This window comes from Entelurus aequoreus, linkage group LG07, assembly GCF_033978785.1.
Source record: "Entelurus aequoreus isolate RoL-2023_Sb linkage group LG07, RoL_Eaeq_v1.1, whole genome shotgun sequence".
Classification (NCBI taxonomy): Eukaryota; Metazoa; Chordata; class Actinopteri; order Syngnathiformes; family Syngnathidae; genus Entelurus; species Entelurus aequoreus.
The window spans coordinates 66,043,359-66,056,786 of NC_084737.1; the positions used below are offsets into that span (position 1 = coordinate 66,043,359).

The 13,428-nt window shown below is 42.7% G+C and overlaps 1 protein-coding gene across 4 annotated transcripts in view; it reads left to right on the plus strand.

Moving 5' to 3' along the window:
- Positions 1-13,428, plus strand: part of rerea (arginine-glutamic acid dipeptide (RE) repeats a) — a 312,621-nt gene that overhangs the window by 292,559 nt on the left and 6,634 nt on the right. For all 4 annotated transcript variants that reach the window (XM_062054272.1, XM_062054270.1, XM_062054271.1 and 1 more), the window contains 6 exons: positions 8,755-8,917; positions 9,002-9,094; positions 9,436-9,635; positions 11,467-11,628; positions 11,707-11,820; positions 11,895-13,276. In XM_062054272.1, coding sequence (XP_061910256.1) covers positions 8,755-8,917; positions 9,002-9,094; positions 9,436-9,635; positions 11,467-11,628; positions 11,707-11,820; positions 11,895-13,276 — 2,114 coding nt within the window. The remainder of the gene's footprint in view (positions 1-8,754; positions 8,918-9,001; positions 9,095-9,435; positions 9,636-11,466; positions 11,629-11,706; positions 11,821-11,894; positions 13,277-13,428) is intronic.

Genomic DNA, 13,428 nt, shown 5'->3' on the forward strand with positions numbered 1-13,428 from the left:
CTAATGGATGTTAGCACAACTCACAATCAGTCCCAAAACCCCAAATAGTTGTGAAAGCTTGTTGAGCAAGCTCTCAGCTCCCAGGATTTATTGCACACATTTTGTTATTTTCCCAGAACTGTTTTTTGGAAGAGCTTGTGGTCAGATTCTGTGTTTGATTGTCCATTGTTATCCGCTGCTGGGCTTTTTATCCCTCCTCTTCGGCTCCCCTCCACACTCGGCCCTCCCCCTCTTTCTGCTCTCCCCTGTCCTCTTTCTTCCCCTACTCTTGTCAGTAACGGCCTAAACCGTTTGGCTTCATGTCAAAGCAGGGGCCTTTTGTGGCTCTGTCACAAATCTGCCAGGAAAAACAGAAACCATCTGTTCAGGCCCGAGCCAAAGAAGAGATGAGGGTGTAAATACATGAGTTTAGCCCTCGCCCTAGGTACTGCCCATGCGCTCGAGACCTCCGAGACTTCCCACTTGGCCTCAGCGTGCCCTCCCAACTAGCAATTATAGTGTAGATGAATGGAAGCTCATCAAGTGTAATTCTTAAAACAAGAACATCATCAGTGTGATTCAACACTAAGTGATTCACCGCTTGATGCTAATGCTTCACTTGATACTATTTATATGAGTCACTCCAATCATTACTTGCAAGTCCAATTCCATTTGCAATCTGAGCACTTGCTCTGTTTCTTAGCCCCGTCTCTACGGAGAGGAAACATTGGCGTACTTGAGTCTTGAACGCCTCGACCGTGTCGCACGTCGGCTTGTTTGCAGGCAACCATTTTAAGTGGCAATAAATGCAAAAGAAGTGCTGAGTTGTCGTGTTAGAAGAGTAAGCCCTTTCCATGTTAAATAATCCACCGACCAAAAAGCTCCTGCAGATTGAAGCCCTTTAAAAGGCCTCATAATGCTGAGCTTATGTTGTCACTATTTCATGTAGAGTGGAGTGGCAGCACACTCTGTACCGCGCTGCTCTGATTTAGTGGACAGGCAGTGGGAATTATGACCCGGCAAGCCAGGGCCACTCTAGACTGCTATTCATTCCACTTTCCCATATACAGGCATAATGCTTGAGTTGTAGTTTTGTTGTTTTTCCTCCTGGAAGAAAATAGTACCAAGCATTGACAAAGACTATAAACTAGTTACAGTTACATTGACTACGTTTCCATGCACTAAATTAGTCTGATTTCTTTAATAGTTTGGAATTTTGTATTTTTACACCAACATGTGAAGTCCCAGTGTGCATACACACGCTCTAATGCGACTATTGGTCATACGCAGTGTGCCTCCCGTACACTGGGGGGCACTTATTTCCTTTTAGCGCGGAACAATGTATTGCTTTTCCGGTTGACCTATGACTTCATACCAAAACAAGTTATCTTTGCAGCTCGTCACAAGTTAACAGCCCAGTCCTTGTTGTACTTGATGTCAGCTGTAATATTGGCACAGATTAGAAATATTATGTCTCTAACAGCTACACTGATGTAAAATAGCAGACAGCATCAAAAATTATCTTAGATAGCACCGCCAACATGACACTACTACTAAGAAAGTCTCGGACTGGATGTGGGTCCGAAGCAAAGAAAGAAAGACTGGCAGGAGGGAGTGGTTTTGAAGGAATTTTCTGACAGAATTTTCAGACCAAGAATCATAGAAAGAAAACTTTTCAATGTCTCGTAGTTCATTCAAGTAGCTCTGTGAATTGATGAAAGAAGTTTTAAGTCTGAAGGATATTGTCCTGAACAAGCTTGCCATTTGTGCGAAGTGATGGCTAACCAGTTTGGAGTGCACAAATGCAGTGTGAAGAGGTTTGTGTACGCTTTCTTCTTTACCTTGAACAGTGGAACCTCGATTTACGAATGTAATTGGTTATGTACGTGTGTGTGTGTGTGTGTGTGTGTGTGTGTGTGTGTGTGTGTGTGTGTGTGTGTGTGTGTGTGTGTGTGTGTGTGTGTGTGTGTGTGTGTGTGTGTGTGTGTGTGTGTGTGTGTGTGTGTGTGTGTGTGTGTGTGTGTGTGTGTGTGTGTGTGTGTGTGTGTACACTACCGTTCAAAAGTTTGGGGTCACCCAAACAATTTTGTGGAATAGCCTTCATTTCTAAGAACAAGAATAGACTGTTGAGTTTCAGATGAAAGTTCTCTTTTTCTGGCCATTTTGAGCGTTTAATTGACCCCACAAATGTGATACTCCAGAAACTCAATCTGCTCAAAGGAAGGTCAGTTTTGTAGCTTCTGTAACGAGCTAAACTGTTTTCAGATGTGTGAACATGATTGCACAAGGGTTTTCTAATCATCAATTAGCCTTCTGAGCCAATGAGCAAACACATTGTACCATTAGAACACTGGAGTGATAGTTGGTGGAAATGGGCCTCTATACACCTATGTAGATATTGCACCAAAAACCAGACATTTGCAGCTAGAATAGTCATTTACCACATTAGCAATGTATAGAGTGTATTTCTTTAAAGTTAAGACTAGTTTAAAGTTATCTTCATTGAAAAGTACAGTGCTTTTCCTTCAAAAATAAGGACATTTCAATGTGACCCCAAACTTTTGAACGGTAGTGTATATATATATATATATATATATATATATATATATATATAGGTATATATATATATATATTCTGGGCTATAGAGCGCAGAATACAAGCCGCACCCACCAAACTTTAGAAGAAAAAAATATTTGTTCATATTTAGCCGCACCTGACTATAAACCGCAGATATATACGTTGCAAAATTAGTTATTTTTATACAAACACTACAACATTACAGCAAGCCTAAATGTCAACACTGAACACACAAGTCTCATTGCTGCGCTCAAAAACAAAGGAAAATCATTTTACCTTTTGTCTGGTGAAATGTGTGGCTGGCTTTGTTGAACACTCTGGGACTTTCCAAGTTATAAACGAGCAGTGGCTTCATGTAGTCACCGCTAGCAGTGTGAGGCAATCCATCATCTGCTGTCCAGGTAGTTCCTTCTCCTTCGCCGTAATAAAGATCTGCTTTTTCGGTCTTGTCGCAAATTCCCCTTCGCAGATAAAAACCTCAAAGTGAAGGTGCTACAAGCCGTAGGCTAACTACGTAGCTAAAATGTTAGTTCAGTGATTGCTCACAGCGAAACTGTAAGAGTTTAGACACATTTAAAGCATTACTGATCACACAAATTGATTTCTAAGACATGCTGACACAGCTCTGACGGTACGACAATTTTGGAAATAAACTTAAAATAATGGAAATAAACTACGCTCTTGGGAATGCCCGCGCTGGTGTGAACGGGATGTAAACAGGATGTGACGTAGGGGGCCCCGCCTCTTCAAAATGGCCATGCCCGCGCTTACAGGAACTGATGTCATCAAAATGGCAGCCCCCATTGGGCTTCCAGGGGCACAGAAAATGAATGAATAAATAAACTAAACGTTTATACGCCGAGACATGGTCCGCACATAGAGACATATTTGGGGCGATGTCAACGCCGAAAAGAATGCAAAAGGTTCCACTGTAATATACAGTACTTGCTTTATTCCCTTTCATCTCATTCGTATCTCGTTCCGGAGTCCAAATAAAGAAATTCTCCCATATTCATAACTACCTTTTTTTTTTTCTCCCATCAAAATGGTCAGTTCTTTTAATTTGTGAAGCAAATAAACAGTCTTCATTCCAGTTGTTCCCTATGTTTTGATTGAATGGTATCTGCTTCCGGGTTATATCCCACACGTTTAGACTGGCTTGGCGATACGAAATGTCCCCAAGGCAGCCAACACTCACTCTAGAGAGCTGGTTTTCAATCGCATCATCTAGGTGTGTTAGTCCGACTTTTCAAAAGCCAAACATGATCAGATTAAGGTGCTTCCATGGCTTGTAGAATGCTTCTATTGAGCCAAATTGTTTGATAAATCAGACTAATTTAGTGCATGGAAACGTAGTCACTGTAGTAAAAAATGTCAGCATGACAAATATACAAAGTAAGAGTTTTCATCTGACATTTATTACGAGATGACAGGTCTGCAGAGGTAGTCTGTCTAATTTACATTTAAACTGCAAGGAATACCAAGTCCACTTGCAAACATAGCGCTTTATAACTCCAATGTCGTGGTATTTTAACATGCATCCATTTAGTATTCATCAAAAATCTTAACTTTTTAGTCCGTTGGTTAATTATAGAAGCATTTCTTGCTCCATCGGTCTCTGTCAGTGCACCTGCTAATTCCCCATTCAAAGGCACAAGTTAATGTTTTCATTAGTCTGTGCCCGGTGCAATGGTACTTGACACAGCGTAAATGATGGAGAGCCAGGGTGACCTCGCCCTTTGTCCGCCAAGCTGTTGTCAAAGCCGTGTAGATGTCATCCTGCAGCGAGGCACTGCTGAGATCGGTCATTAAGTGCATAGCAAAGCGGGCGCGCTGCGCTGCTCGACACTTTTGATCCGCACGTTTCAATTAGATTGCACATCAGGACGCCTGCCTCCCCTCAGTTAGCACCTGCGCCCCGCACGCCCAATCTAACCAGCGAGGCTAAAATAAAAGGGCTACGGGAAATCACTGCAAACTTGTTCCTACTTCGTTACCAGCAGAAACACATAACAATAACACAACGCATGGAGTCAGACTAGAAAAAAAAAGTGTTTTAAATGTGTCACGAGTAAACGCTAAATCGCTTCTCTCTTCTGACATTCTTTTTTTTTGTCTGCTGAACTCCAACTCATAAAATCCACTCAACTACTCCAGATGTGCTTATCTGCAAAAGTACAGCAAACTGAGAGAAAGTAGGATCAAACTGAGACAGCCTTTATTCTTAACACAGAGCAGCGCCTCTCAAATAATCAGAATATTCAATCAACTTCAAAGAGGCTCTAAGTGTTCCGAGCACTGCTTTGCCCAATAAAACAAAACGTTTTTAAATGCACTGGGAGGTAGGAATTTTTGGTTGTTGCGAGGATATCTTCATAAACTGGCCTAAGTCCGCCGAGCTAATCATTTTCTGCCAAGCCCAGCAGCAACTGAGGAAAAATTAACTCCTTCTCTCATGTCTAATACTCATAACTTCTAACGGCATTTAATGAGCAACCACTGACCAATCTCCTTTCCTGACTGTTCTCAGAGTAAACAACATATCAACATGCTCCCAGGAGTAATACATTTCACATTCGAAGGCATGAGGAACGAAAGCTGCACTTTCCAATGCATAATGCATTTGCCTTGCCTTTAAAAGGGATCTATGATGAATTTCGTCTTTTCTGACTCACAAAATGTTGTTACGATGTTGGATACTCATGTTAAACAATGTAAAAGCATCAAATCATAAGGGGGATGCATTTCTGGCGTGAGCTTGCACGCAGTTTTGGATGCCTTTGTTTGCAGGGTTTTGTGGTCTGGCCACATTGTGACCTCACAACGTACTTATTTGGACATTAGGTTAAGGGGGAGCAGGAAAAAGTATTATTTTCATCTAATCTTGAGGTATAATAACACCAACATGCGACATGCATAATTTATGCAGCTCTGAATTGATCCGTGTGTGTGCAGTTGTACTTAATGTTTTCCCAGGTCAATCTATGCAATGTCAAGGAAGTTTATTAAAAATAGCGGTGACGACTTCAAGATATATGTTTAAACAGAGTACATGTTCAAAAGATAAATTCTTTTTGGAAAGGGTGGGGCGCCGTTTCAATTGCAATCTGGGAAAGCCTCCAGAATCGGACGGACTCAATAACAGATTATAAAAGTGACGGCGGAACAAATATTTACACCAAAGCATATCCAATACATATGTAAACTGCAAGGAAGTGTTTTAGATGTAGATTGAAATCATCATAGGTTCCCTTTAAGATTCTGCTGCCGTGTTTTGCTAAGATACAAGACGTTACGCTGACATCGACAAGTTGTGGGTGCTCTTTAGTGTGCATTGGCTGACTAATTTATGTCAAGTTTCCTCACTGAGGCAAGAATACAGAAACAATCAATCGCCATTAAACCTGGGGTGCTTTGTTGAACAGAAGTTTAACAGACTTTAGATGGTAAATGGGTGCCCTCTGGGCTTTAAAGATTACGGTTGACTTACGATTCACCCTACAACTACACCACACCTTCATGAATTTGTAATAGAGGCGCAGGCCTGGCGGGGGCTGCCAGCAAGTGAAAAGACAGACACGCAGGAGACGGCATGCTTGTGTTAATATCATAATTGCATGTGTTAATGTTTCTGCCAGGTATTGATTTCCTGACAGACCCTTTTTGCCAGCTGGATTTATTCGCTTGCGAGATTGCCTCACTGAATGTTTGATTAAGGTTCAATTGACTCTTCCAGGGAAGGGATGAGGAGCCATTTCACTCCCCATTTGTAGTGCCGAAGCTCTGCCTGACATGTTCTTTTGTTCCCTTTCAAGCTGCTGCCACCCAAGCAGCCACCAGTGCACTGATCCTAATATCCTTGCATTCAGTCAGCCTTCTCCTCTAATCCTGGGACAGACAAGCCCTAAGCACAAACATGCTCAGCCAGCTACAAATCCTGGCATGGATTCTCCCAATATGTGCCCTCTTACTATATAGTAGTGATGGTTAAATAACGCCTCAGTGAGCGTATGGCACACTCGCCACCTGTATCAACACTGCGCTGATACTGTGTTAGTGTTTTGTAATGGTCATCCACCATCTGCTGGTTTAGAAAGCCATTACATTTGACCTGAAAATGTATTTAAAATAATAATAATTAGTTTGTTTATGAAGATTTCCACTAGCTGCTGCAATAATAGTAGCTATTCTTCCTGGTTTCTAGAATTTCAAAAAGGCACAACATATTAATACACATTTATTTACTATCACCAATAAGTTACTACATATTTGTTTTTTTCCCCAACATTTTCCCTTCTTTCAAACAGGAAGTGAACTTAATATAAGCATGTAAAAGTTATGGTGTGAATGAACAGTAAAAGACTTGGAAAAGTGGTCGGATTAAATATAATCTTTGCTTCTTCCTACTCCTTTTTTAAGATACGTTAAAATGTGCAACTGTAACAAACCAGCATGTCTGAAACAAATAAATCATAATCTTAATCATAACATTAAGGTCAAGAGAAATACACAAATGATTAAACATGACAATAATATAATCGCATTCAAAATAAAACAGCTCCATAATAAATACATACAATAGTTATGCTAATGTAGGAAAACACAATAGCCATAAAAGTACAATTGTTTACAGGAAAGTACAAGCCCTAACAAAAAGGTGCAGATCGATTGATTGCATGCAATAGTTTAAAAAAAATAGACCAAAAAAAGATAGATGGTGAATGTATAAAGTCTTAATCTTTTGCAAAAAGTGTATAAAGTCTTAATCTTTTGCAAAAAGTGACTGAATTTATTACCAAAATTAAAAATTTAGCAGAATTAAGCCGGTATTTTATTTTTATTTTTTATGAATAGCTGTGCAAAAAGCAATATGAAACGTACAACTGTGTTTAGTGAGTAAAATGATAAACAGTAAAATAAGTTATCTCACACTTCCGAATTTTTCCTTTTTCTTATTTCCATTTAGATCGTTGATGTAAGCGATGTCAAATATGCCACGCCACTCTTGCGACTTCATTTAGTCACTTGTGAGCGGAAAAAAACGCTTCAGTTTGGCTCTTCACAGTCAAACGACACAGCAGCTGTATCGGTCGCATTATTTTTTATTAAAGTGATACCTCGAAGGGCACTCTTTGTGTTTCATGAGGCATTATTGCTTCATTCATTTGCCTCTCATTTTTACTAAAAAAAATATATTTTCATACACAGTACCTTATTTTTCGGACTATAAGGCGCACTTCAAATCCTTTCATTTTCTCAAAAATCGACAGTGCGTCTTATCACCCGAAGTGTCTGATGTATGTATTATTTCCGGTAGTGCTTACACGCCTCAAAAACACTTTTCATTTGGTACGTGGTGTAATAAGTGTGACCAGTAGATGGCAGTCACACGTAATAGATACGTGTGGACTGCACAATGACGCCTGTTCAATAAGTGACGCTAGCAAGTACCCATAACCTACGAAGCCGCACCGCTTGATTGATTGTTGCTGCATTACTGCTACCGTAGTGCTTCAACATACGGGTATTATCATGGTGTAGGACCCCAAAACGGCACCTATTTGGAGACATATCTGGCATTTAGTTTTGCAATGTTATGCAAAACCAACTTTTCCAACCTGTTGATGTGTATTTAGGATCTGCATAATCTGCACACGTCCGCCATTGTAGTCAATAAGCTTCTTCTTTTTCCTCTATCCTCTTGTTGTGGGGCATTCATCCTCCGCTGTTGCCATTTCTAATATAAAGTAGCATACATTGCTAAATTATATCTTTCAGTACACTCGCTATGGAAGCGCTAAAAACTGCCGGTACAACAAAGATGACTGGGAGAAGACGCTGTCGAAGTAGAGCCACGTAAATAAGACCGCCCATTAAACGGCGCATCCTGACGAGACGGTCAGAAAGTGGCTTGAAGATGGTCAGTGAACTATAATCTATGCAACATTTTGATCAAAGAACCACCATTACATGCTTTGTAGACCACAAGCATGTAATGTAAATGTAGCAAAAAAAATTATAATATGACCCCTTTAATGCACCTCATAATCCGCTGTGCCTTTTGAATGAAAATAGACCTGAATAGACCCGCTCCTCGGCAGTGCGCCTTTAAATCCGGTGTGCCCTTTGGTCAGAAAAATACGGTAGTTATGTGTGACTGTCTACCTGCTCTTCACAGCACTTTGTGTTGTATTTCAGGGTGAGCTCATTACCTTCTACTACTATTGGAAGAAGACCCCAGAGGCTGCCAGTTGTCGAGCTCATCGCAGACATCGGCGCCAACCCGTCTTTCGGCGCATCAAGACGCGAACAGCTTCAACTCCTGTCAACACTCCTTCACGTCCACCCTCTAGTGAATTCTGTACGTATTCGTGGCTCCGTAAGAAGCAGGCGGGAGTGTTTTTTTCATGTGGCAAGATATATGACCTGTGTTCTCCTCTTCCAGTGGACTTAAGCTCGGCCAGTGAAGATGACTTTGACAGCGAGGACAGCGAACAGGAGCTAAAGGGCTACGCCTGCCGCCACTGCTTCACCACCAGTAAGCTGCTGCGACTCGATACTACACTGTGCCGTGTGACAGATGAGCATCAGATGGTGTTGAGACAAATTTGATCAAATCAGACAGACACAAGGCTGCAGCTTATTTGCTCGTCACCTCATTAAGCATCACCTCGCCACTCACAGCCGGCTCCCATTTGATCGCACTTAGATTAACACCATCTTAACAAGAGCGGCCCCTAACTTGAGCTACAGAGAGATAACCCGCGCAGACCTCATTAGTGTTGTCATTACTGACAATTTGTTGCAGCTATAGTTGTGAGATAAATATCTGCGTGTTGTTGGGTTTTGTTTCCAACAAGTGTAACTGCTCTCCTTCAGCCTCCAAGGACTGGCACCACGGGGGCAGAGAGAATATCCTGCTGTGCACAGACTGTCGTATTCACTTCAAGAAGTACGGGGAGCTGCCTCCCATCGAGAAGCCCGTGGACCCGCCGCCATTTATGTTCAAACCTGTCAAAGAGGAAGAGGATGGACTCAGCGGGAAGCATAGCATGAGGACCAGGCGGAACCGAGGCTCGGTAAGCACACTATGTCCAGAATTCTGGACGTGCGTGGATTCGAACAAAACAGATTACGTTAGCACAAAACCCAGAATGTACAAAAGCACAGATAAAAATCAGATTTATATTACTATGCTGCACTAACTTCTGCACACTATTATCATTGTAAATCACACCTTCAGTGAATTGCGCGCTAAACAGTTCCTCCTTGGTGTCCACCACAATCATCCATAAATGGTCATGCAAATTAGCTCATGAAAGGGATGATTTAAAGATATATTTCTTAACCATAGGGCCGGGGGGCACCCCCTAGAGAGCTGCCGGAAAATATCTGTTTCTCAGCTGTGGTCTGTATGGGTCGCAGCGGTACTCAGTTGTAATACACTGTTCCACCACTTGTGGCAGTAATGACGATCTCAAACAAACAGAGGAAGTCTGGAGCTAGAGTGAGAGAGAAGTTTTTTAAGTGCAAAAATTATGACTAAAGTGGTGAAACTGTATTTTAATTTGCTCTTAAATTTTATTGACAGTTTTTGTTAACACATTCATTATTAATGTATTTTATTTTAGCACAAGTGTAATTGTATGTAAATGTATTTTACGTCAGTTATTTGAGTCCATTCTAATGTGGTATATTTGGTTAGTACTTATTTTTCGAATCAGTCTGACCTAAGTCTAATGTTTATGTTTTAAATAAATAATATTTTTTGTGATCAACACATGGTTTCATATCATTTTACAAGACTGTAAACTGTAAGGTTAAATATGATTATTGAATATGATTAAAATCTGGGGTACAGTTACTAATTCAGTGTTAATATTTGAATGGGCCCTGGTCCCTTCTTTCGTGGAAAAGTTAGGCCCCGAGGTCAAAAAAGGGTAAGGTTTTCATTATTTTTATGTATTTATTTTGTCAAGTAATGCAAACCAGACATTTTGTTTCATGAAACAGTCATTATGAGCAACATTGACAGCTTTTGTGGGGAATTATCAAGCATACAAGATGATTTTAATATATTATTGGCACAATAAAAGTGTTTTGTACAGTTGTTTATCTGATAAAATTATTTAACTGGTAATAAAAATAATAATAATATAGTAGCTGTGTATGTGCAGCATGGCTGTTATAAATGTTATAAACTCCCAAAGTTTAAATTTATTGAAAAAAGTTAAACGTAATCATTTCCAAAATTCATAACATGATTTTATCTAACAAAATAATGTGCTTCAATCTATATCTTTTGCTCTTCAGCCTTAAAAAAACAACTTTTCAAAGTGTCAATGACTCCCTTCCTGACATATTTATACATTTTTATCACTCAATTAAAAGTTAGCAAGGTAAACAGTACTTCCATGACTCACACATAACTACATGTAAATGCAGTATAACTACATTAGTACAGCTCTACATTTTCATATTTAGGCTCTAACAATTCTACAATACTTCCAGAATCAGAGGAATATGATATATGTTTAGAAATATGTTTTATGTTTTTCATAGTGCATAATTGTGTTTTTTGTATTTAAGCATTTGTTTTTTGATCTGATTATGAGCTTAATTTTCTGGTGACACCATGACACCTTCGCTGATTCCTTTCTGAAAAACCTTGCTTGAGGTCTACGCATGGTCGAAAGGGTCCGTAGAAATACGCAGCTTTTCCGCAAGGAATTTTTCTATAAATATAACATTTGCGTTGAAAGGCATGTACCTACATTTCACCTTGTGTGCGCAGCAACTTTTATAAATGAGGCTCCTGGTTTCCACCTTCTCAAAAAAACATTAGTCATAAATAATATCTGGCTAACTTTATTTGCTTTGCATTCATATTCATACACTCTACATTTATAGATGTCAACACTACGTAGTGGTCGTAAGAAACAAACAGCCAGTCCCGATGGCCGAGCCTCGCCAACCAACGAGGATCTGCGCTCTAGCGGGCGAACTTCGCCAAGTGCTGCTAGCACCGACAGCACCGACAGCAAGACGGACATCATGAAGAAGCCCAGCAAGGTAAACACTGCACTATTTCTATGGACCTGGTGTACTTGTTGAATGTGGAATAATGTCTCTATGCCTCCGGGCCAGCAGAAGATTAAAGAGGAGGCTCCTTCGCCCATTAAGAGTGCCAAACGGCAGCGAGAGAAAGCAGTATCAGACACAGAGGAGCCTGAGAGAGCCAGTGCCAAAAAGTCCAAAACACAAGTGAGTGTTGCTTGTGCTGTAAGTATAACACATCGCTTTATGATGCTCACACTTCTCCCCTTCCTTTTTCTCAGGAGCTGAGTCGGCCAGACTCCCCTTCAGAATGCGAGGGAGAAGGAGAGGGTGAAGGCGAGGGCGAGAGCTCCGATGGACGCAGCATCAATGAGGAGCTCAGCAGCGACCCGAAAGACATTGACCAGGACAACCGCAGCTCCTCCCCAAGCATCCCCAGTCCTCGTGACAACGAGAGCGACTCAGACTCTTCTGCCCAGCAACAGCAGCTCCTGCAGAGCCAGCACCCCCCAGTCATCCAGTGTCAGCCGAGCACCTCATCAGCCACTCCCTCCGCTCCACCTGCTCCTCCCACAGCTTCAGCCCCGACGCTGCCCCCGCAGGTTTCCCCCACGGCAGCTTCTGCCTCTCTGCCCCTTCAGCCTCTTCCCCAGGCCAGCCCCATAGCTCTCATCCAGTCAGGACCCTCTCTCCATCCTCAAAGGCTTCCCTCTCCACACTCACCCTTGACTCAAGCCCCGCCTCCTGGTCCTCTAGTTCCACCTCAGTCGTTACCCAGTTCGCATCACGGGCCCATGCCTCCCATGCCTCACCCCCTACAGCCTGGCCCACTTCACATGCCCCACCCCCACTCAATGCCTTCACAGGCCTTCCCTGTCGGTCAGTCTCAGGTCCCGCCCCCGCCCATATCTGGCCCGTCACAACCAAGGCCACACACACCGCCCTCACATTTATCTTCTCATAGTGTAGGACAGCCTCCCCGGGAGCAGCCCCTCCCACCTGCCTCAATGTCCATGCCTCACATCAAGCCCCCGCCAACCACACCTATCCCTCAGATACCCACGCCACAGTCCCACAAACACCCGCCGCATGTGTCAGCGCCTCCATTTCCGCAGATGCCTTCCAACCTCCCTCCGCCTCCTGCCCTCAAGCCCCTCAGCTCGCTATCCACCCACCACCCTCCATCGGCACACCCGCCCCCCCTGCAGCTCATGCCCCAGGGGCAGCAGCTTCAGCCCCCTCCCGCACTGCCTCCAATTCTCACTCAGTCCCAAAGTTTACCACCAACATCCAGCCACCAGCCTCCTCCAGCTCCTCCGCTCCCACCCTCTGCAGCAGCATCACACCCCAACGGGCCGCCACAGCCATCTTTCTCGCACCCTTTCAGTACAGTTCTACCTCCAACCGGGCCCCCCGGGTCTTCATCAAACTCTGTGCCGGGTTTACAACCGACATCTTCCTCCATGCCGCCTTCCTCCATCTCCATGCCGCTCCCCGCTTCCGTCAGTTGCAGCAGCTTGGGCGTGGGGCTCCCGCCGGTGCACATCAAGGAGGAGCCACTGGACGAGATGGAGGAGCCAGAGAGCCCCCCGCCTCCACAGAGGAGTCCCTCACCAGAGCCCACTGTCGTCAACACGCCAAGCCATGCCAGCCAGTCTGCACGGTACGCTGATTTCTGCACCGTTTCACACGCACACATTGGCTTATTACAAATGTCCGGAATTTACAGTAATGCACACACTGAAATCTTTTGATGAAGTTATTTTTTGAAAAAGTGAAGTAAAAACACAGCCCACTATTTTACATGTTTTGTGT